A 21,053-nucleotide genomic window follows, 5' to 3' on the forward strand; every position below is an offset into this window, starting at 1 on the left:
GCTACACTTCACTAGTCGTTTTGAAACTTTTGCTGGCTGTGGTGGGTACAGTACTGGCACTGGTCGGAGCCATTCTGTTCGCCGTCACAGCCGATAATGGGGGTGGTCATTTTGAGGTCACACGTGGAGCATCATTCTATATACAGCTGGTGGTAGTAGGAGTATCCATTCTACTGACCCTACTGGCCATTTACGATCTCGTTTTGGCTCGCCAGCCAGAAGGAGACCCCACGATGCTGCCAACGGGAGGTGGATACGGCAGTGGGAGATCGACGCCGACTACGGTGGTGAATCCTGGCTACAGGGATACCCCGCGGGGGAGAAATAGCAGAATCGGTAAGTGATTTTAAAATGCTCAGTTTAAGCTTCATAACGAACTTCAATACTTCCCGCAGGTATATCTGTAACGGATTCATCCGGTCGACCGCACACCGGTAGCAGCGTTACGGTCAGCGGTAGCGTTCAGTCGATGAACACCACCCTGACGTCGATGTCCGGTTCAACGACCAGCACCAATCGAACGCCGCTGAGGTCAAGTCTGAAGAAACCACGACCGCCCGAGGGTAGCACCGATGCGCTGGGTATCCAAAATCCGGGCTACTCGGGATCCGGTCAGTCTCCCCGGTTGACGCGAAGTGGTAGCGTGAAGAAAGTTCGCATCCAAACGCACGATACGGAAGTCTAACCGGTCAATAGGGTAGTAGAGTAAGATTAGTTTTGTTTTCCACATTGCCATTGACACGGCGGTATTTATAATTGCGAATCGCGCACACGATTAGAATTAACTTAGTCGCAATGCGATTGCTAGCTAATTTTTCTACCTAGATTTGCTACTCGGGTATATAACTCATGTAAGATGCAACAAGGTTTCAACGTTTCTATACTGCATAACTAAGTACAGGGCGCACGTAATGTTTCCGATAGTTGTTTTCAGAATATCGCACGCACCCTGTTTTCTGTCAATAATGGAATCAAATTTAATATCCATTTTCTATAGAAGACGTTCGGTACATGAATAGATTTCATTGTTGGTTATTCGACTAAATCTTCCGCAGTTGGATTAGTAGACGATTAGTGCCACGTGACTCTACATCAGATTTGCCTGCGGTACTTTTTTCTATATCCAGTAAAGTAAACAAAACCAATACAAACAGATTTATATTTATACATGTCAAAACTGGACAACGTTTGCATCAGGACGCAGTCGTAAATTGAATTAAGTTATTTCACAAAAGTTGTCTTTGGCAAAATAGAACCAAATCAATTAAAACATCGCAATTCACAAAGAGCATTTTATAGTTATTAACACAAAAATATTTTGTACAAGTAGTCTTCCTTTGAAAGCGATTTGTAAGGTTCAGTTTTATTACCCCTTAACATTGTTTCTGTTTTTTAGTGTCATTTAAAGTCTCATAGCAATCTATTTAGTGTTTTTGCACAATGCCAGTTTTTGTCGAGTTCTCAAAACTTTATTCTGCTTGTTATAAATCTACATATAAATTGTTTCTCACACAAATTTAGTTGTTTAGTCTTGTTATTTAATTCTAGTTTGATGCATTTGAAGTTTTTCACCATCATATGTTCACATAAGTTGTTTGATATCCGATCATTGTTGTTTTAATAACAACTGTGCTAAAAGAAAAACAACGACTGCTCGACATATAGTGTACACCTAGAGTTAGTTCGATCTACTTTATCAGAAATCACTTACACACAGGAAACGAATCCGTTCCAGGCGAAGGCAGAAAACCGCGTAGTTTACTGCTTAGAGGTACAAATATTTATTGTATTTAATTAGATCGTCTGTTTGCCGCACTACATCGCAAAGAATTGTAATAAGTATTTTATAAAATAGATATTAAACTCTTAACAGCTGATGGTGATGAGGTGGGGTTAGTACGTTCAAGCGGTTTGAGCTAAATCATTAAATCACAATCCAATTCTAGGTTTTTTTTTTGTAATATAGTGAGGTCAGTATTGTTAATCGAAGCCTAAAAGCTTAACAGATACGTCGAACCAAATACTCATCACCATTGCAGAAAGTGCAAAAAGCATCTCAATCTGATTCCGTCCAATACAATGCTACCTTAAAAAAAAGAAAGAAAATCAACTGAACACAATTTTCTATATGGACTGTGATTAATTGCTAATAAATCAACATCTCAACAGAAGGCCAGAGTAAGGTTCTCTCGTGTCCGGGCCATCTAAAGCATGCCGAACGTCCGTGAAAGGTAGTTCTAACATGAACTCCAATCGATTTGAACTGCTTACAATTAAAAACAAATTCGCTACTATTTGCGATCTATTTTAACTTCTCGGAAGACCCTTGATTACAGGGCGGTCAATGTCATCTGTCAAAATTTCAAGATTTTCACAATAAACCAAAAGTATAGAACGACGCAATAAATGACCTACATCAGATGAAACCGGTGGTCGACCTGCTTTGCACTCCTCTGCAATTAGCTGTTTTCCAAGGGGCCACTAATTGAGTTCTATAGTTACCTGCCCGCCGGACCCTTGCTGACAGGGCGGCCTAGGAACGTCTATCTACAATTTCGGATTTTCGTGCACAAATATAAATGATCATTTACCGACTTCTGTTTTTTTCGCTGCTACCTTGATCTGTACAGTTGCTGGTGGTGATCTTCGTTGCGAAGGTGGTCAGAGTTTCAAATTTCGATTGACCGGAAAGCCAAACGACCGCATTTTTCCACTGCAATTCATTGCTGATAGCTAGGGAGGTGAGCCTTAGCCCTGTCAGATTTCTGCGCGCATCCTACCGGGCTAGTTTCATTTCATTTAATTTAGTTCAACATCAATTTCATGATAACACTGAATCAACAATTTGCCTCCACAATACTCGATTTGTAGCTGCAGGTCTCCAACGTCGGTTACGCCCAACACTCGCCAAATCATGTTCCACCTGGTCCGCCCATCGTGCTCTTTGCGCTCCTCGCCTTCTTGTACCGACCGGATCATTAGCGAACACCATCTTTGCAGGATTGTTGTCCGGCATTCTTGCAACATGCCCTGCCCACCGTATCCTTCCAGCTTTGGCCACCTTTTGGATACTGGGTTCGCCATAGAGTGCAGCGAGCTCGTGGTTCATCCTTCGTCGCCACACACCGCCGAAGATCATCCTTAGCACCCGTCGCTCGAAAACTTTTAGCGCTTGCAGGTCCTCCTCGAGCATGGTCCAAGTCTCGTGCCCGTAGAGAACCCCCGGTCTTAAAAGCGTTTTGTACATGGTGCATTTGGTGCGGGGATGAATCTTTCTTGACCGCAGTTTCTTCTGGAGCCCATAGTAGGCCCGACTTCCACTGATGATGCGTCTTCGGATTTCACGGCTCACGTTATTGTCAGTCGTTAATAAGGATCCTAGGTAGACAAAATGCTCCACTACCTCGAAGGTATCCCCGTCGATCGTAACGCTGTTTCCTAACCGGATCCTGTTGTTTTCGGTTCCGCCTACTAGCATATACTTTGTTTTGGACGCATTTACCACCAGTCCGATCTTCGCTGCTTCGCGTTTCAGGCGGGTGTACAGGTCTGCCACCGTTCCAAATGTTCGGGCGATAATGTCCATGTCGTCCGCGAAGCATACAAATTGGTCGGATTTCGTGAAGATCGTGCCCCGGCTGTTTGGACCGGCTCGTCGTATCACACCTTCCAGCCCGATGTTAAATAGTAGACACGAGAGTCCATCACCTTGTCTCAGTCCTCGTTGAGATTCGAATGGACTGGAAAGTTCACCCGAAATCCTTACGCTGTTTTGTACACCGTCCATCGTTGCTTTGATCAGTCGAGTCAGCTTCCCGGGAAAGCTGTTTTCGTCCATGATTTTCCATAGCTCTACGCGGTCGATACTGTCGTATGCCGCCTTGAAGTCGATGAACAGGTGATGCGTTGGGACCTGGTATTCACGGCATTTATGGAGGATTTGCCTTACGGTGAAGATCTGGTCCGTTGTCGACAGGCCATCGATGAAGCCGGCTTGATAACTTCTCACGAACTCATTTACTTAAGGTGATAGACGACGGAAAATGATCTGGGATAGCACTTTGTAGGCGGCATTCAAAATGGTGATCGCTCGGAAGCTAGCTTAACTAAGGCAATAGGTATTGCTCGCACTTCAACAGATGAATGGCTGGCGTCCAAAAACGGCTATCCCCACATTGTGTCTTAAGGAAATTCGAGTTTTTTCGTTCATTTTCCGAGGTTTTAAGAAAAAGTAGGCCATCGATTCGCCATCAGTAAATCTTATGTGGTAGCTCGTGTATCGGTGAACTCGATATAATACTGTTTTTAGTTGGATTGCATTGTACGTTGACGTTTCGGCCTGTAACCGTTGGTTCCATCATTTAGATTTTTGATGTAAATAATATGTGTTGTTTGTTGAACATTCACGTTTCATGTGCTACAATACACAACAATAAGTAGGGAAGCTAAAGGGTGCGTACCGCTGTAAAGAGAGTTTGCCATCTTTAAGAGAACGTATGGCACTGATCGCGGATGGCGCGAAACTTTTAAAAATTGATTGCGGATAAGGAATTGGAGGGAAATGCAATCTGAAGTTCTTATAAAAGGTCCAGCAGTTCTCAGCTCTGGCCTCTTTTAGTATCAGGCGTCCGTGTGCTGAAGTAATTTAACTGGTGAAGTGTATAGCACCCCCCCCCCCTTTGGGGCGGGAAGATAGTTTTAAAAAAAGTGTTGCGATCGTTCAGGTAATTTCGTTATTACCACGTCCAAGTGATCATATTCTTTAGCAACCTTGTGTTGTAAATATCTTCACCAGGACCTCTTAGTGCCTCTTAGTGCCTCTTAGCGCCGCATCAAATCGTTCAGCACACGGTTCGGCACGCGAATCCGGGAGGATTCCGCGCCTAATCGTAAAGGACCGTCGTTCGTCATCCGGCGCTGCGCGCCTCCGCTTCATACCCTCGGGCAAAGGCCCTAATCGCAAAGGAGGGTCCCCTCTCGGTGGTGGCCATTGCGGTTAGCCGCGGTCACGCCGATGCTCGCCAAGGAGGGAAGACGCCTGCCTGCATCCAAGCCAGCAACGCCCGCTGGTCCGTCCACCCGCTGCACCTGGATCACCATCGTACCGGTACCGGGGCCTTCATCCGGCCAGTTTCGCCGACGTCCGCGAGGGGATCTCGCCCGTCGGCATCGTCAGCGTCGCGACGCACATCAACAGCAGCAGTAAAAGTACGGTACGTTGAGTGATAGCAGTAGTGCACACGCCACATTAAAGTAAAAATTGTAAATTACACCCCACACCCACACACTACAAATACACCTGAATAAAAAGTTCAAGAAAAGTGAATGTTCTTAGATCTTTGTTCTTGATCCGCGTAGTCCTTGATTACCCGGTAGCTAGCCGACCCTGCGATACCAGCAATAGAGTCGGTTCTGCCGTAGAGCCCTGTTAAATCGTTAGGTAACAGGCCAGACAGTCGTTTCTGAAGGTAAGTGCTGCTCACATATTTGCCATGTGTGGCTATTTTCTATCTAATATGTACTTCTTCCACGAATGTATATTGTTGAGCGCAATTTTTCGAAAATTCTACTGCAAGTGTCAAGCCTCTACATTGAAAGTTACCGAGCAATATAGTATCAAGAGAAAAACGGTACATTGTGGTCGGTAAATTAAAAAAAAGTGGAATCAATTATCTTTCGTTATAGAGTTATGGTGTCTTCGGAATGGTATGGCAGCTGGCGCTTTATTTGGTTAAATTATGCTAGTTCGGTATTCAGTCGCTAGGGCGGCGCTGTAATCAACTTTATAACAATTTAATCATTTTAAAAATACATTCTTAAGGTGCAAACTTTGTAGGTCCTGTATGTTTCGAGATAAAGCATGTTTTGGATAAATATTTTACTTAAAGGCTGTTTTTTTATAAATGCGTCATATTTCAAAATTTGTCGGACCTAGTTAGTATCTTCAGAAGGGGTAAATTACCTACTAAAAAATAGTGTATTTTTACAATAAAAACATCGTTTATTTCCATTTCCCGTAAAAAAATCAAAATGTGGATTAGCCCCTTTTGGACGCCAGCCATTCAGATGTCCATCGTTGGATCCGTGTTGAACGATTTTGCAACAATTTTGCAACAATTTTGCATCAAAGCAAATGGCACCTAATCATGTCATGTCTGATAACTGACTTGTATAGTCAATGCGTCATTTTTAGTTCCAAGCACACAAAGACTCCTTGGCGCGTGCATTTTAAGACTTTTTTCCGTAGTTCTTTTGTTATGCTTATTCCACCACAGATTACTGTTTTACTTTCGTAGCAAATTCCATCGTGACTCTATTAAGGACGGGTGGATTCAGATTGACTTTTCTGTTCCGTGTAAATGGAATTACGGCGATTTGTTAATGCTAGGATTCTCCCTTTCACACCATTGCCAGGTCACGTTGAGAACAGTTCGAATACGGCCCGAAATCGTAGATTCATCTTCACCCCTAGCAGTGATGACAATGTAGTTTTCGTAACCCGTTATTTTGAACTATAAAACCTTGCAGTTCATTCGGCAGTCCGTTTACTACCAGGGACCACAGAAAGGGTGACAGCATTCCTCTTCGAGGACAACCTCTAGTAGTTTTCATCACAGAGAACAGACGTCCATCTTCAGCATTCAACTTGTGTAAAATCTCTAACGGTTTCGAAGGTAGTTTGGATATCTAAACCAGGTGCGCTACTGTCGTCATGTTTTTTTTGTAGCTGAGTTCGACAGAATTGACAGCGGTTATTCCTCTACCCAGTCAAACTAGTCCGGAACCGATTCGGACTTCCAGCATGAATTCCAGCTTAAATGCGTCAACCGATAGAGTCGGAATCGGTTGTTTTCTTTGAGCTAGATTCCATGCAGAATCCATCCAGAATTTCGAACCGGTTCCGGAATCGATTTGACGGATAGTTGGGATAGGTTGGTGTGGCGGCGCTAGTGTTTTCGTATATTAATTCAAATATTTACACACGTTTTTTAAATATTTTTGTTCGATCATGGATGTCTGTTCTCTGTGTTTTCATGGTTATAGTCTTGCCTCCCAGCAACGTCGTCACAATCCGGCAACATAACATTTCAGTAATCCATTAAGCCGCACGCCGAATCGATTTGAAGGCAGCGTTGTCGAAGGCTCGCTCAATGTCGATGAAGAGCGATATTGTGCAAAGTTGAGAGACAAACGTGAAACGGTTACCTGAAAACCCTCCGAAGACGCTCTTAGTTTATACATACACAGGACTCTAGCAGGAGGACGGCTTTTAAGAAACATGCCAGTTACTGATCCTTTAGAACTGAGATAGGCCAAGAAAATCGTTAAATCCATAACATCTTCTGTCTAAACCCTAATGCCTGTACGTCGGGCTGTTCTTATAATTCATAATTTGCAAGTCATATAGTTAAGATATTCAATGAGGGACTCACGACCTTCTCTCGTGCAACTGATTCTCCGTGTTATATGACGAACTTTAGCGTCGAAATCTTTTCACCTCCGACGTTGACGTATTCTCCCTATCGTGCAGAAAATAGGTTGGAAGCGTTGACATCCTTGTGGTGTCTTCTCTCTCTCTCTATTCGGAATTTCTAATATTCTGGTTGCAGTTGAAAATCTAAATAGTGAACTTGCGCCTTTCAATTTTTCTCCTATTTTCAGCGCACGCAACTAAAGCACAACTGGTGTAGATGATGCGCAAGTTGATTCTCTAACATGTACACAAGATGCGCATTAGTTGCCCACTCTAAAAATAGCGAAAAAGCGAAAGACGCAAGTTCAATATTTCGATTTTCAACTGCAACCAGAATATCACAGACAATAGGTCCTTGAAAAATAAATTCGGGTAATGAAATGAACCTAATGTCATTCGCAACGAGTAGGGCTGCTCTTGGACGATTCTTGTTTTTACAGTGAAGCAACTTACATGTTTGTGTTGAAAGTCCACTGTTCATGGTTCATGGATGAATAAAATTCTCTTCGTTTCCATCATAAACCTTCCGCTTAGGACTTCTTTTTCATGCTGAGAACAGACACAGAGGATAGACATCAATGATCGCACAAAAATATTCAAAAACGTATGTAAACATTGGAATTAATATACGATAAACACTAGCGCCGCCAAACCAACTTATCCCAACTATCCGTCAAATCCATTCCGGAACCGGTTCGAAATCCTGAATGGATTCAGTATGGAATCTTGCTCAAAGAAAACAACCGATTCCGACTCTATCGGTTCATGCATTTGAGCTGGAATTTATACTGGAAGTCCGAACCGGTTCCGGACTAGTTTGACTGCCCTCTAAGAACGGTTGGTTTCAAAATCGTCCAATGAAGGACGTTCGTTGGACCAATTTGGACATCGTCCAAATAACCGTTCAACGAATGTCCATCGTTGGACCCGTGTTGAACGATTTTGAAACAATTTTTTGGACGTCTCAGTGGGTGGGTAGAGGAATAACCGCTGTCAATTCAGTCGAACTCAGCTACAAAAAAACATGACGACAGTAGCGCACCTGGTGTGGATATCCCAACTACCTTCGAAATCGTTAGAGATTTTTACACAAGTTGAATGCTAAAAATGGACATCTGTTCTCTGTGGAACAGACATCCATGTTCGTTTATAATACATGTGTAAACATTTGAACAAACACTCGATCAAACACTAACGCTACCATACTAACGTATCCGAACCAAAGGTATAGTGATGTCTGCCATTTTGGAATCTCTATGATCATCCCGTTAATTTTTAACAATTTTAACGTACGAGATTGACATTAGTTTTCTGTGAGGTTTCTTGTAATGCATTTGACAATGCTTGTTATTTTGGAGATGATGAGTGTCCCAGGGGAACGACACTCCGTGATTTCACAGAGAACTGACGTCCATCTTCAGCATTCAACTTGTGTAAAAAACCCTAATACTATGTTCACACTACAGAGTTAAAACACGTTATAATAATTAGCAACAAGAAAAATGTCATCAAGATAGCGTTAAAACACGTTTTAACTCGTAGTGTGAACGTAGTATAACGGTTTCGAAGGTAGTTGGGATATCTTCACCAGGTGCGCTACTGTCAAGTTTTTTAGTGGCTGAATCAAACCATTCTGTAACCGGTTCGGACTTCTGAGTGGATTCAGTGTGAATTCTAGCTCAAATGCATCCATTGATTGAGTTGGTATCGTTTTTTTTGAGCCAGCTTCCATCCATTCATTCAGGATTTCGAGCCGGTTCCCGAATGGATTGGACGGATAGTTGGGATAAGTTAGTGTGGCGGCGCTAGTGTTTTATCGTATATTAATTCAAATGTTTACATACGTTTTATAAATATATTCGTTCGATCATGGATGTCTATTCTCTGTGGTGCTTTGTTGATGATATGAACTTATAATTTACAATTCTGAACGAATGGATTAAGATTGGTATTGTTTAGTTCGAAATAGATTCGCATTTCCATAATGCTTGATAATGGTTTGGAATGGCCGAGGCCGATTCACGTGACAGTTTCAATGCTCGATGAGATCAAAACAAAACATTTCCAGAAGCATAACTGCAGGAACAAATCAAAACAAAAACATAAATTTTGTTGCCAGAATTATTGAAAGATTCGAACATAGATTATGCAGAGTTGCCAGTTTCGTCAAATTAGTCGGAATTCGAGCATAATTGGATTGAGATTTGATAGATTTCTCGACAAACATATGGTTACGGCTTGGAAGCCAACTGTAAAAATTATCCTTGAAAAGATATTCCGGACAAACCGGTACTCGCCAATCACAGATGTTGGTAGTAAACAAAAAAAAGTTTTCTCTTTCATTAACTGCTATGAACTGTGTTTAGCCAGTAACGGTTTGTCCGGAATTTACTTTCAAAGATAATTTTGACAGATGGCTTTTAAGCCGTAATCATATGTTTGTCAAGACTTTTTCTAATTTCTTCGATTTTTTTAACAATGTTCGATTTGTTATGAAATATCTTTAATTTTCTACAATAACCGAAAAAAAAGAATTCATGCAAAACTGAACGGAATATAACAATTATTCTGAGGTGGCCTTCCCCTTGGTCCAGCTTTCTAATTCAAGGCTCCTGGCGGTTGACTTTCTTCTTCTCTTTTTCGCAGTTTTTTCCTCGATTATAGTAATTTCAGATTCCTTACGTACACTTTTTTGAGTCTGGCTGTCGAGGTATTTATGGTCATAGACGTTCTATGGCTTAGTGCTAGGCTTTGGCAGAGGCTCTTGGAAATTCACGGTAGACTAGTTACCTTGTTCAGCGCTCTGTTTTGTTGGTTAACGTCAGCTTCACATTCTGGCCGCAGCCAAAGTAAATTTCAAAATTCCGTCGATCTAGATCGGATATCCACTTACAGTGTGAGGATGGCTAGAGTTCCAGTAAATTAGTTATGGAATTTGTATTTCGACTAGGGTTACCACCTCTGGAGAGGTTTTGACCCGGAGATTTTCATTGACCGAGGGGGTAGTGGATTTTGAATGGAACTACACAGAAATTGGAATCAAAGCGATTTCTCGGCATTTTAGAGCACTTTAATCGCTTTTTATTACTACGTTAAAGTAAAGCTGTATTTTTTTCACTTTTGAGTACGGTTACATCGGTTTAATCTGGTGTAGTATTTCACTTCCCCGACTAAGTGCCAAGAATACAAAATCACCAGCTACTCTCGCTGTGGAGGATAAACCGAACGAGCATTGCTCTCCTCCACAACTAATAAGAAAAGGAGAACAAAGGAGGCAGGGTTGCGGTATCACATGAGAACCACTATGTGATGTCGGTTATTCATCACCAGAGGTCGCAACAAAGGGGAAAAACTCACTTCCCTAGCCAACAGTTAAGGGTCGTTGCAGAAGCAGCAACAACACCAGAAGAACTCGTTTGATGTTGACTTAGTCAGTTGGATTAGAACAAATCTGCCATATCTTGGTGCAGCTGGTGATAAGAACCACCAACAGTGAAGTGATTTGGTAAAATTGCAGCAAAATAACTTTTTGCCCCATTTTGAGCGACTTAGTGGGATGCAACATTTCAATTGTAGCATATAGGTCATTCCACGCGAAGTGATCAAAAAAGATGCAAACTTGAAATCGACCTTCACGGATTTTAACAAAATTTGGAGGAATTGTTCATCTAGGGCCAATATATAAAAACCTAAATTTTTGTGTCAATTGAACCAACCGTCGGGTCATGGGAGCACCCCCCGTTTTGGAAAATTGCCAAAACCCTTGATTTTCTTTTGATCATATCTCCGGTTCTATTTACTCTAGAACCAAACCACAAGATGGCTTTTGAAGAAAATTGTTCAAGGAGTCTATAAAAAATATTATTTTTTTGCCGATAGTGTTGCCAACTATGCAATTTTTTTAGTTAAATATTAAAAGTTAATTTTTCTCTCAATACGTATATTTTAATTTTGAAAATTTTAATGCCATCGCGTTCCTCAGACATTTTTACATAAAAAACGCTTATCATCCCAATATAATATGAGAGCATCCTGAGATATACCGTTTTGAAGGGAAAAACTCCCACTTTCTCATATAAAAATCCATTTTTATTGGCCAAAATTGAGAAAATCTTCAAACTGTCATAAAAATCGACCCTGATCTGCTATAAGCAAACCAAATACGTAGTTTTTCATCATTGCTCGTCTACTTCACGAAAAATTATGTTTGAACTCAGAATACTCAAGTTGGTTTTTTAGTGTTGTGCGCTTGCGATTTATATGGGAAATTGCGGTTTTTTCCTTCAAAACGGTGTATCTCAGGATGCGCTCATATTATATTGGGATGATAAGTGTTTTTTTATGTAAAAATGTCTGAGGAACGCGATGGCATTAAAATTTTCAAAATTAAAATATACGTATTGAGAGAAAAATTAACTTTTAATATTTAACTGAAAAAATTGCATAGTTGGCAACACTGTCGGCAAAAAATAATATTTTTTATAGACTCCTTGAACAATTTTCTTCAAAAGCCATCTTGTGGTTTGATTCTAGAGTAAATAGAACCGGAGATATGATCAAAAGAAAATCAAGGGTTTTGGCGATTTGGCAAGCCCTCGAACCATTCACTCATTGGCACGAGTCCCATCGAATATTGATTTAGGGCTCAAAATGGAGTTGGAAAAGATGCGCCAAATAGAAGGAGAGGTCATGGAAGGGTCTGTTGACTGTTGAGCCACTTTCTTTTCTATACTTTCATAATCTTATACGTAAAAAAAACGCTGGATTGTTTCCACAGGAACAGATTCCTTGCCAAATCGTAAATAATTATCTGCGAAAACAAACTTTAGCGTGGCAGGAACTTTGCTGTGAGCAACAGCCTTAGAAAATTTGAGCTCGAAGTTTTGTTTGAAAACGGGTTTCGCATAGGTTTCTTTGTCGATCAAGACATAACACAGTTCGCACAGCTTACACGGCTGGGTTATGGCTACTGGTTGTTATTTGAGACTTCCATTAGGTTGGTTACTTGTTGCATTTCATTTCCATTTTCGCATCAACTTTGCACTCTCTCGCAGAAAAGATTGTTTAACAAACGTCCTACGTTAACCCACTTTGTTTGACGTTTTGTTGAATGCAGGGCTAGTTTTTGTAAGGTTTTGACGTCTTACACGCAACGCAAAATGCATTATAAACTTCCATTTTAATGGAAAGAAATGCATTATTTTTTGCTGATTTTTAAAAAAAAGCATCACAAGTGATCTGCCCCTAGACCTTTAATCTCAGTTGACGATAATCGATGCCACTAGTTTCCAAATTCCAAAATCACTCGAGCCAAGGTTCTTTTAGGATAATCTAGTAGATTTACTGGCTCTCGAGTTGAAACTGAGGAATTTTGGAGGTAACTGTAAACGATAATATTTCTTTTCTAATCCTCCACCATAATGAATATCTCGGAACCACATAAGTTAAAAACTTCGAGAACAGAGTTGATCGGAACTGTACGGAAACAAATAACTTTCAAAAGCTTGCGCATCCACCACTGTTGCCAAAATTAAGCTTGATCTTTCGTGCCTAAGGGACTATAGGACTTTAAGAAAACGCCTTATTGTTTCTTCAACTAATAACCATATTGCAACAATGTATAAATAGTGGTAATTGTTTTGTACAAATAAACTCAACGTATCTTTTTTTCCACGGTCTTCACCATAATACAAAATTAGCTACCTAATGTGTCACCCGCGGTGCATGTTTATTCAGTATTTTATGAGCCTCGTCGTAGTCCGGCTGGGTACGGTCTCTTACTCGCTGCATCCAAGCTGCTAACCTCGGTCGTCCCACACGTGCATCGTAGCCTGTCAATTCTGAACGGGTAATAAAGGTTGATTAATCACTGAATACGCCTCCTTCTATATAGTGGCTTAGCACTAAACGAAGACTACTTACTAGGCTGTTCAATTTCGCACGCCGCCACCAAATCAGCAATCGATATTTCTCTCCCACCCGCGATAAAACGAGCCCGCTCGCTGAGCAAATTCGTCTCGATGAAATCCAAACAGGCAATCATTTCTGCCCGGAGCCGTTCCGCCGTCTTCTGTTCCAGCGGTTCTCCCCGTAGTGGACCCCTCCACACGTACCGGACGTAACTGGCACAGTGAGCTCGCGTGTTTGAGTGCTGCCATTCAAGATACTCGTCAACCCGTGCTCTCCGGTGGCTTTCCCGCGGGTACCAGTGATCCGGCACGGAATACTCCCGGGCCAGATAGCGTAGGATGGCAATACTTTCCGCCAGTCGGAAGCTGTCGTCTTCGACGATGGCGGGTACCTTTCCGAAACGGTTCACATTCCGTAAAAAATCCGGTGTCGTGTGTTCCCCTGCAAGTAGGCAACGGGTTTAGCAGAAGCAGTTTCAAGCGGAACAACTGAAGGGCGAATCAATTTGTCGCAACGATATTCGGAAGGTCAGTCACGCACCAACTGTGATTTGTTTTTTGCTCTCTCTAGCAGCTGTTTGACATTAATCATGAACATTACTTACACTTCCGTAACGCCGTGGGACACTTCTGGTGAGGTATTTTGGTTTGATGAAGGAATATGAACAATGCTCTGCATGGTTGCGATATGAGATCATAGTAGAATCGAATACTGCGTCGGTTGCTCATTGCTTGCTTCCGATATCACACGTGAAACTAATTAGCCTATTGAAATTGAAGTACGGAACGGAAGGTCTCTCGCGTATGGGAGATTGTTTACTCGTTGGAAACTATTTACAGATGTCTTTAAATTGAACGAACACGCACTGCCATGCAATCAGCTGATACACAAACTGGTACTGGATGTTCAGGGGAAGGAATCTGACGGGAAAGGAGGGCGTTTTTGAGCGAAGAGATTTCGCAATTAAAAGCGCCTTCGGTTGAGTTGGTAGATTTTCGTGTGATATTATCGCTGTAACAATACAACTTTGGGTTGGCGGTAGATTCTTGTGTGATATTATCGCTGTGAGTACAAAAATTTGGAATCGTGACGAGCTGCTGTATAATGTGGCACAAAATCTGTAAAATAAAAAAAAACACACAGTTGGCATTAACGGAGCTACATACTGATCAAATTGGCACTTATCTCACAATTAAAATTTTTAACGTCTTCTCAACACGGACTGAAACAATATTCTACACATTTGATTTTTTTCATTCTCCAGAGCTCGTTTTCCTATCCCTCACAGAAATGCTGACAGCCTGGCACTCACATGTTTGTAAACATTTACCCAGTCGCAACGCTCGGCATCGCAGTAGGCGTACTATCCAGTACGTCTTACGCATACGCATCACAAAATAAGCGTATATGTGATGATGTTTATTGTAGCATATGCCGCTTATCAGCGTGTTAAACTGTGCGAGTTTTTTTTGTTGTAAAGCTGTACTTTACCATCTTCGGAACCCCACACGAATAAGCATACACATTGCTGCACCGACCGGTGAGTGAACAGTATAAATATCTACGGCTCATTTTGCGATTGTCGCAAAACGAGTAACGCAATGGCAACCAGAGCTCTGAAATACTATTACGATTTACTTTCGCAACCATCGCGGGCCCTGTACATCCTGCTGGAACAGTCAAAGATTCCATACCAAAAGTGTCCTATCGCGTTGAGAAAGTGTAATAATAATACTAAGACCATTTCAGCAATTTTTAAACAACTTCACTTTCATTTTTCAGTCGAGAACAAAACAACGGAATTCAAAGAAAACGTCAGCCGATTTGGCAAACTGCCTTGCATTGTACACGGAGACTTTAAACTCGCTGAAAATATTGCTATTTTCCGCTATCTAGATCGAGAATTCGGCCTCGGCCAACACAATTGGTACCCCAAGGAACGCACGGTCCGCGCCCGTGTCGACGAATATCTAGAGTGGCAGCATGCCAACATACGGGCCCAGTGTGCGATTTACTTCCTCTATGTGTGGATCAGACCCTTGCAGGGTTTGGACTTGGATCCAGTAAAGGTTGAACGGCTGCGGAACAATATGATACGGTGTTTAGATCAGTTCGAAAGCGAGTGGTTGGACGGTGGGAGGAAGCAATACCTTGCAGGAGAGGAATTGACCTATGCGGATCTGTTGGCTGCTTGTGAACTGGAACAGCCTAAGATAGCTGGTTTCGATCCGAGAGTTGGACGGCCACATCTTGCAGCGTGGTTGGAACGGGTTCGGAACAGTACCAACCCACACTACGACCAGGCCCACCAGTTCGTTTACAAGTTTACGCCCAAGGAGATTCCGACACCGGCGGTGGATTGATCCTGTAAAGAAATTGAAATTAAATGCACAAAACAATTTATAATCAAATGTTTTAATTAATTCGTATTAATCTGGGATGGAATGGACATGTAATCCAAACTCTGGCCATAATTCTAAAACATAAAACAGGTATTTTTATCTGCGTAACGATTATTGTACTTATATACTCGTTCCACGATTTTGCAGCATCACTCACATATACATAAACAAAATACACATTGTAAACACAGAAACAGTTTGAGTGCAAATACCGGCTCCGCTAGTGGTAATCTTTTCTGTGGACTTCACTTATCAAACCAGTCGCAACTGTTGACCTTTATTCTCCAAGTTTTCAATTGTCTGAAAGTGAAAATTCACCAAGTGCCTGTTCGCCGCTAAACATGTCTAAAGTTCTCCGCTACTACTACGACCTGATGTCCCAGCCCAGTAGGGCTCTGTACATATTCTTGGAGAATACCAAGATCCCTTACGAGAGGTGTCTGGTGAATTTGGGTAAAGGTAAGCTACTCTTACCTGTTGATAATTCCTCCGGCTTTCATGATATAAATTGATCCTTTTCCAGGCGAACACCTGACGGACGAGTTCAAAGCGATCAATCGCTTCCAGACGGTGCCCTGCATCGTGGACAAGGACCTGCATCTAGCGGAGAGCGTCGCCATCGTACGCTATCTGGCTCGGGAGTACAAGTTCCCGGACCATTGGTACCCGGCCGATAGCCACAAGCGGGCCCGCATCGATGAGTACCTGGAGTGGCAGCACCACAATACCCGTGCGACCGGAGCAACCTACTTCCAGTATATGTGGCTCCGACCGAAGCTGATGGGTAGCAAGATCGATCCGAAACGGGCCGAACAGTTCCGGCAGCAGCTGAACTCCTGTCTGGACTTTATCGAGCAGGAGTATCTGGGCGGCGGGAGCAAGTTCCTTGTGGGTGATGAGATATCCGTTGCCGATCTGTTGGCCGCTTGCGAGATTGAACAACCGAGTAGGTGACGGAGTTGGGACTTCCAGCGAAAAAAATGAAAATCATTGCATGTTTGTATCTTTCAGAAATGGCTGGATTTGATCCGTGCTCTGGAAGACCCAATCTTACAGCCTGGATGGGACGTGTCCGGGAGGCAACCAACCCCTTCTATGATCAAGCGCACAAACTGGTTTACAAGATTACGCCGGAAAGCGTTCCGAAGCCAAAGCTTTGAAAGAGTGGCTTTGAATTATTATGTTCAATAACTGGGTTAAGGATTTGGGTTCTAAGCAATATGTCGATTACAATATTTTAGTTGTTAAGCGACAAAATAATAAAATCAATTTAAATGAATGTTAGTGTTTGTCGCTCATCCATTTTATGACCCACAAGAGGGAATTAATTCTAAACTTTATCTGGATTCGATACAATTGATGATTAGAAGGCAGTTTAGTGAGATTGACAGCACTATACAAGTTTTGATCTTAATGCCCAGTTTACATTAATGCTGGTTGCCATCTGCTGGTGCCAGCATGCTGGCAACCAGCACACTACCAGCATAATGTAAACGCTTGCCAGCAGCTGGCACCAGCAGATGGCATGCGTTTACATTATGCTGGTAACATGCTGGTTGCCAGCATGCTGGCATCAGCAGATGGCAACCAGCACTAATGTCAACGCTACATAAAGGATGAATCTAGAAAAACTCTAGAAAGAGAACTGCGGAGAGAAAAACAGCATTTTTGGCAACGTATGCCCCGGCATTGTATGGCAACACGTCCAATGTTATAAGGATAGGCAATGTTCGATTGGATTCGTCTTTTGACAGCTAAACGCGAATCCAATCGATCCAAGATGGAGTTTCCGCAGTTCTCTTTCTAGAGTTTTTCTAGATGAATCGCATTGTTCTTTGAGTTATTTGCCTTATTCTCAATATCGTCAATTATTCTTATTTATTGTTTTAAATTATCAACTGTTAAGTTTCGCGAAAAATTTTATCGGAAACTATTCAAATTGGGGTTTAAGCGTCTGTCTTTAAAAATCGTATTCTACCAGCTCTTCCTAAAATTTCACTTAATAACACGAAACAACCATCGAAAGTACATCTAGGCCCCGAATACTAGATATTTGACGAGAAACTATGTCCCCGAAAATCATAAAACCATAGAGACTACATACCAAACTTATTTTTAGAATACCTGCTATATACGACCAACGGTGTTCCATGAGATAATTCAGGATTCTTTTCAGATATATTTTCAGTATTATTCTAGTATGAAATTTAACTCAAACACAAAGAACAGATAAATGAAAACTCTTCGAGATACATGAGATAAAAACAACAAATCAACCTGATTGTTTGGTTGTTTGACAGGTACTTTATAAATTAAATTTGGTGTGATTCTATTGAGAAATCCAAACCTGAGCCGGCGCGCAGATGGCGCGGTGCGATTGTGAGCCATTTGTGGGTTCTTTTGATATGCTTCTTCGATTTGCGATCGTGAAGCCTCCCTCTAAGAATGGTTGGTTTCAAAATAGTCCAATCACAGAGAACAGACATACATGATCGAACAAAAATATTTGAAAAACGTGTGTAAACATTTGAATTAATATACGATAAACACTAGCGCCGCCACATCAACTTATCCGAACTATCCGTCAAATCCAGTTCGGAACCGGTTCGAAATCCTGAATGGATTCAGTGTAGAATCTTGCTCAAAGAAAACAACCGATTCCGACTCTATCGGTTGATGCATTTGAGCTGGAATTCATACTGGAAGTCCGAACCGGTTCCGGACTAGTTTGACTGGGTAGAGGAATAACCACTGTCAATTCAGTCGAACTCAGCCACAAAAAAAACATGATGACAGCAGCGCACCTGGTTTGGATATCCCAACTACCTTGGAAACCGTTAGAGATTTTACACAAGTTGAATGCTGAAGATGGACGTCTGTTCTCTGTGGTCCAATGAATGACGTTCGTTGGACCAATTTGGACGACGTCCAAATAACCGTTCAACAAACGTCCATCGTTGGACCCGTGTTGAACGATTTTGAAACAATTTTTTGGACGTCTCAGTGGGCTTGCTCCTTCCCACCCACTGAGACGTCCAAAAAAATTTTTCAAAGTCGTTCAACACGCCCACTGAGACGTCCAAAAAATTGTTTCAAAATCGTTCAACACGGGTCCAACGATAGACGTTCGTTGAACGGTTATTTGGACGTCGTCCAAATTGGTCCAACGAACGTCATTCATTGGACGATTTTGAAACCAACCGTTCTTAGAGGGCAGTTAAACTCATTCCGGAACCGGTTCGGATTTCTGAACGGAGTCAGTATGGTTTCCAACTCAAATACAACAACCGATTGCGACTCAATCGGTTTCAGCAGAAAAAGAAAGTAATACAGTCGTGATTCGCTGGTTGGACACTTTTTAACTGGACTGCCTTTTAGTTGGACCTCCGCTAGCATCTGAACGCCAAAATCTCATGTCAAATTTACTTTGACAATCAATCTGACAATAATTAGAGATGTGAACCGATGCATTTAAACTGCGAACATCTCCTTTGGAGAGTTTTTTACATTTGTCAATCGGTCCAACTAGCGAATTAAATTCGTTAGTTGTACAAGGCTGTGGCCCAACCAGCGAATTACGACTGTATAGCGGTGAAGCCGCGATTGCACTACCCGAACACCGTTGGCAATGTAGGGGAAGAAATTGCTCGTTGATTTGCGTTGAACGGAGGCTCCTCACCGCATTGCAACATGAATCACTGGATTGTACTATCCGGGAACAGATCGTGTAATCTTACCTCTCTGGCACCGTCCTCTAGACAGACGGGGCTCTTTAAATTAACGTTATTATATTCAACATAGTGTTTCGTGCTGTCCTTGAACATCATGTCATCTAATTGGAATCAATTGTCGAATTGTACCAAAACCACATTCCGTACATGTTGGAACTGAATGAGTCGAATTTCGACCATGCGCATTTTCTCTTTTAATAAGCGCTCCTCGTACAGCTAGTTAGTCGAATTGCGAAGGTTTGGAAGTCAATGATCGCTGTAAAGCAACGCTTCAAGGTTATCTTATTGTTGTACTGGAGTGACACGTCTATAATAGGTTCAGATATCTTGTACACCGGGGTTGTACCTATACGAATAGATACATACTCTGGTTGCATATAGTGAGGAGACGTGAGGATGGATATGTGTGTGTGTGAACGGAAGCGATCGGGGCTAGAACAGGCAGTTGTATTCTGGTTGAGTTTGATATCACTATTATCTTGCTCCGGACAAACTTTGCTAGAGGCCGTGAGGAAACATGTTGCAGAGACCTCAAATTGATCCATAGGATTTTTGTTTCAATGTCGTCACAAGCGACAGAAACAGGGCTCTCTGTACTTCATTTACTGCATCTGTTAGACGTTCTAAATTAGTAAATTCTTTCTCATCATTCTCCCTATCTATGCGTAATCAACCCACCAAATTTTCTGCCAGAGACCGTTCTATTAGATTTCTATCAGTCTTGGTTTGGCAGCCCTGTCAGATTTCTGCGCGTATCCTGTCTACAGACACTTTATACACAGACTAGCGAAGTGTCAAAAATTGCAGCCAAACGAGCATGAGCGTTTTGAGAGGGGAAGTGCAAGAGGAAGCCCATGCAAAGCTTAAAGGACGACTCAGACGATACATCAGCTTCCGTCAACGTCAACGGAACGTCACCGTTCCGTCAGGATAAGTTACATGCAGTTAGATGGATGCATTCACACACAACTTCAACAGCACGGAACGTTTTGACGTACGGCACGTGTGAACGGGCGCAAAAGAAACGTATTTAACTTATCCTGACGGAACGGTGACGTTCCGTTGACGTTGACGGAAGCTGATGTATCGTCTGAATCGCGCTTAGGGATGATCCATAAATGACGTTTTTGAGTGATTTTTAACACCGAGGGGGTAGCATTTCGTCACAAACCTCTAAATACCCCCCCTGGTAATTACGTAGCTTGACGGTAACTCTGCCCCCCGTTTTCCCCGTAAATTTTTTAAAAATTCTATTCTATTCCCCTTTAAAAAAGCTACGTAGCATGACATGACCCCCTACCCCCCCCCCCCCTGTCATCACACATCATCACAAAATACAAAACTCCCCCCTCCCCCATATCATGCTACGTCATTTATGGATGATCCCTTAAGGGAGCTTCCGTGATGCTAGTTTACATCTAGTTTTACTGTGTTTCTCTCCGCTAGTCTGTTATATAAAATGTCTGTAATCCTGTGTAGAGCACTGTAGTTAGAGTGCGGCCATGAGGCCATGACGTATCCAATCGAACATAAAAT

General features: G+C 42.1%; 4 protein-coding genes across 5 annotated transcripts in view; 3 read left to right on the forward strand and 1 right to left on the reverse strand.

The window, feature by feature from the left end:
* LOC131690121 (uncharacterized) overlaps window positions 1-2,171 on the forward strand; it is a 24,314-nt gene extending 22,143 nt beyond the window's left edge. Inside the window, exons 5-6 of the mRNA XM_058975662.1 lie at window positions 1-336; window positions 396-2,171. Of these exons, the coding sequence (XP_058831645.1) occupies window positions 1-336; window positions 396-685 (626 nt within the window). The 3' untranslated portion in view covers window positions 686-2,171. The remainder of the gene's footprint in view (window positions 337-395) is intronic.
* Window positions 2,172-13,064: 10,893 nt separating this feature from the next.
* On the reverse strand, window positions 13,065-14,407 carry LOC131676489 (glutathione S-transferase theta-1-like). Its single transcript, XM_058955552.1, has 3 exons — window positions 13,989-14,407; window positions 13,397-13,825; window positions 13,065-13,314 (listed from the first exon to the last, which is right to left on the reverse strand). Exons 1-3 carry the CDS (start codon window positions 14,110-14,112, stop codon window positions 13,178-13,180), a joined length of 690 nt encoding a protein of 229 aa, XP_058811535.1. The 5' UTR covers window positions 14,113-14,407; the 3' UTR covers window positions 13,065-13,177.
* A 303-nt stretch (window positions 14,408-14,710) lies between these two features.
* Window positions 14,711-15,871, forward strand: LOC131690130 (glutathione S-transferase theta-2-like). 2 transcript variants are annotated; one of them, XM_058975681.1, is made up of 2 exons: window positions 14,711-14,924; window positions 15,167-15,871. In XM_058975681.1, the coding sequence occupies exons 1-2, from the start codon at window positions 14,816-14,818 to the stop codon at window positions 15,745-15,747; spliced, it is 690 nt and encodes a 229-aa protein (XP_058831664.1). In that variant the 5' UTR covers window positions 14,711-14,815; the 3' UTR covers window positions 15,748-15,871. The 2 variants fall into 2 exon arrangements, with proteins under 2 accessions (XP_058831664.1, XP_058831657.1); XM_058975674.1 differs by having other exon boundaries at window positions 14,782-15,106.
* Window positions 15,872-16,111: 240 nt separating this feature from the next.
* Window positions 16,112-17,065, forward strand: LOC131690141 (glutathione S-transferase theta-1-like). The gene is made up of 3 exons (XM_058975693.1): window positions 16,112-16,245; window positions 16,310-16,732; window positions 16,798-17,065. Exons 1-3 carry the CDS (start codon window positions 16,128-16,130, stop codon window positions 16,944-16,946), a joined length of 690 nt encoding a protein of 229 aa, XP_058831676.1. The 5' UTR covers window positions 16,112-16,127; the 3' UTR covers window positions 16,947-17,065.
* Window positions 17,066-21,053: the final 3,988 nt, after the last annotated feature.

Source organism: Topomyia yanbarensis, chromosome 1 (assembly GCF_030247195.1).
Source record: "Topomyia yanbarensis strain Yona2022 chromosome 1, ASM3024719v1, whole genome shotgun sequence".
Classification (NCBI taxonomy): domain Eukaryota; kingdom Metazoa; phylum Arthropoda; class Insecta; order Diptera; family Culicidae; genus Topomyia; species Topomyia yanbarensis.

What these genes read in the sequence shown, in the direction of transcription:
- LOC131676489 (XM_058955552.1), bottom strand. Translation starts at nt 14,112, where the DNA reads ATGAGCAACCGACGCAGTATTCGATTCTACTATGATCTCATATCGCAA. An exon ending in TCCCACGGCGTTACGGAAGT is followed by an intron (nt 13,826 to 13,988) that starts GTAAGTAATGTT and finishes GCCTACTTGCAG; the next exon opens with GGGAACACACGACACCGGAT. An exon ending in GTGCGAAATTGAACAGCCTA is followed by an intron (nt 13,315 to 13,396) that starts GTAAGTAGTCTT and finishes TTACCCGTTCAG; the next exon opens with AATTGACAGGCTACGATGCA.
- LOC131690130 (XM_058975674.1), top strand. Translation starts at nt 14,986, where the DNA reads ATGGCAACCAGAGCTCTGAAATACTATTACGATTTACTTTCGCAACCA. An exon ending in TCCTATCGCGTTGAGAAAGT is followed by an intron (nt 15,107 to 15,166) that starts GTAATAATAATA and finishes TTCATTTTTCAG; the next exon opens with TCGAGAACAAAACAACGGAA.
- LOC131690141 (XM_058975693.1), top strand. Translation starts at nt 16,128, where the DNA reads ATGTCTAAAGTTCTCCGCTACTACTACGACCTGATGTCCCAGCCCAGT. An exon ending in TCTGGTGAATTTGGGTAAAG is followed by an intron (nt 16,246 to 16,309) that starts GTAAGCTACTCT and finishes ATCCTTTTCCAG; the next exon opens with GCGAACACCTGACGGACGAG. An exon ending in TTGCGAGATTGAACAACCGA is followed by an intron (nt 16,733 to 16,797) that starts GTAGGTGACGGA and finishes TGTATCTTTCAG; the next exon opens with AAATGGCTGGATTTGATCCG.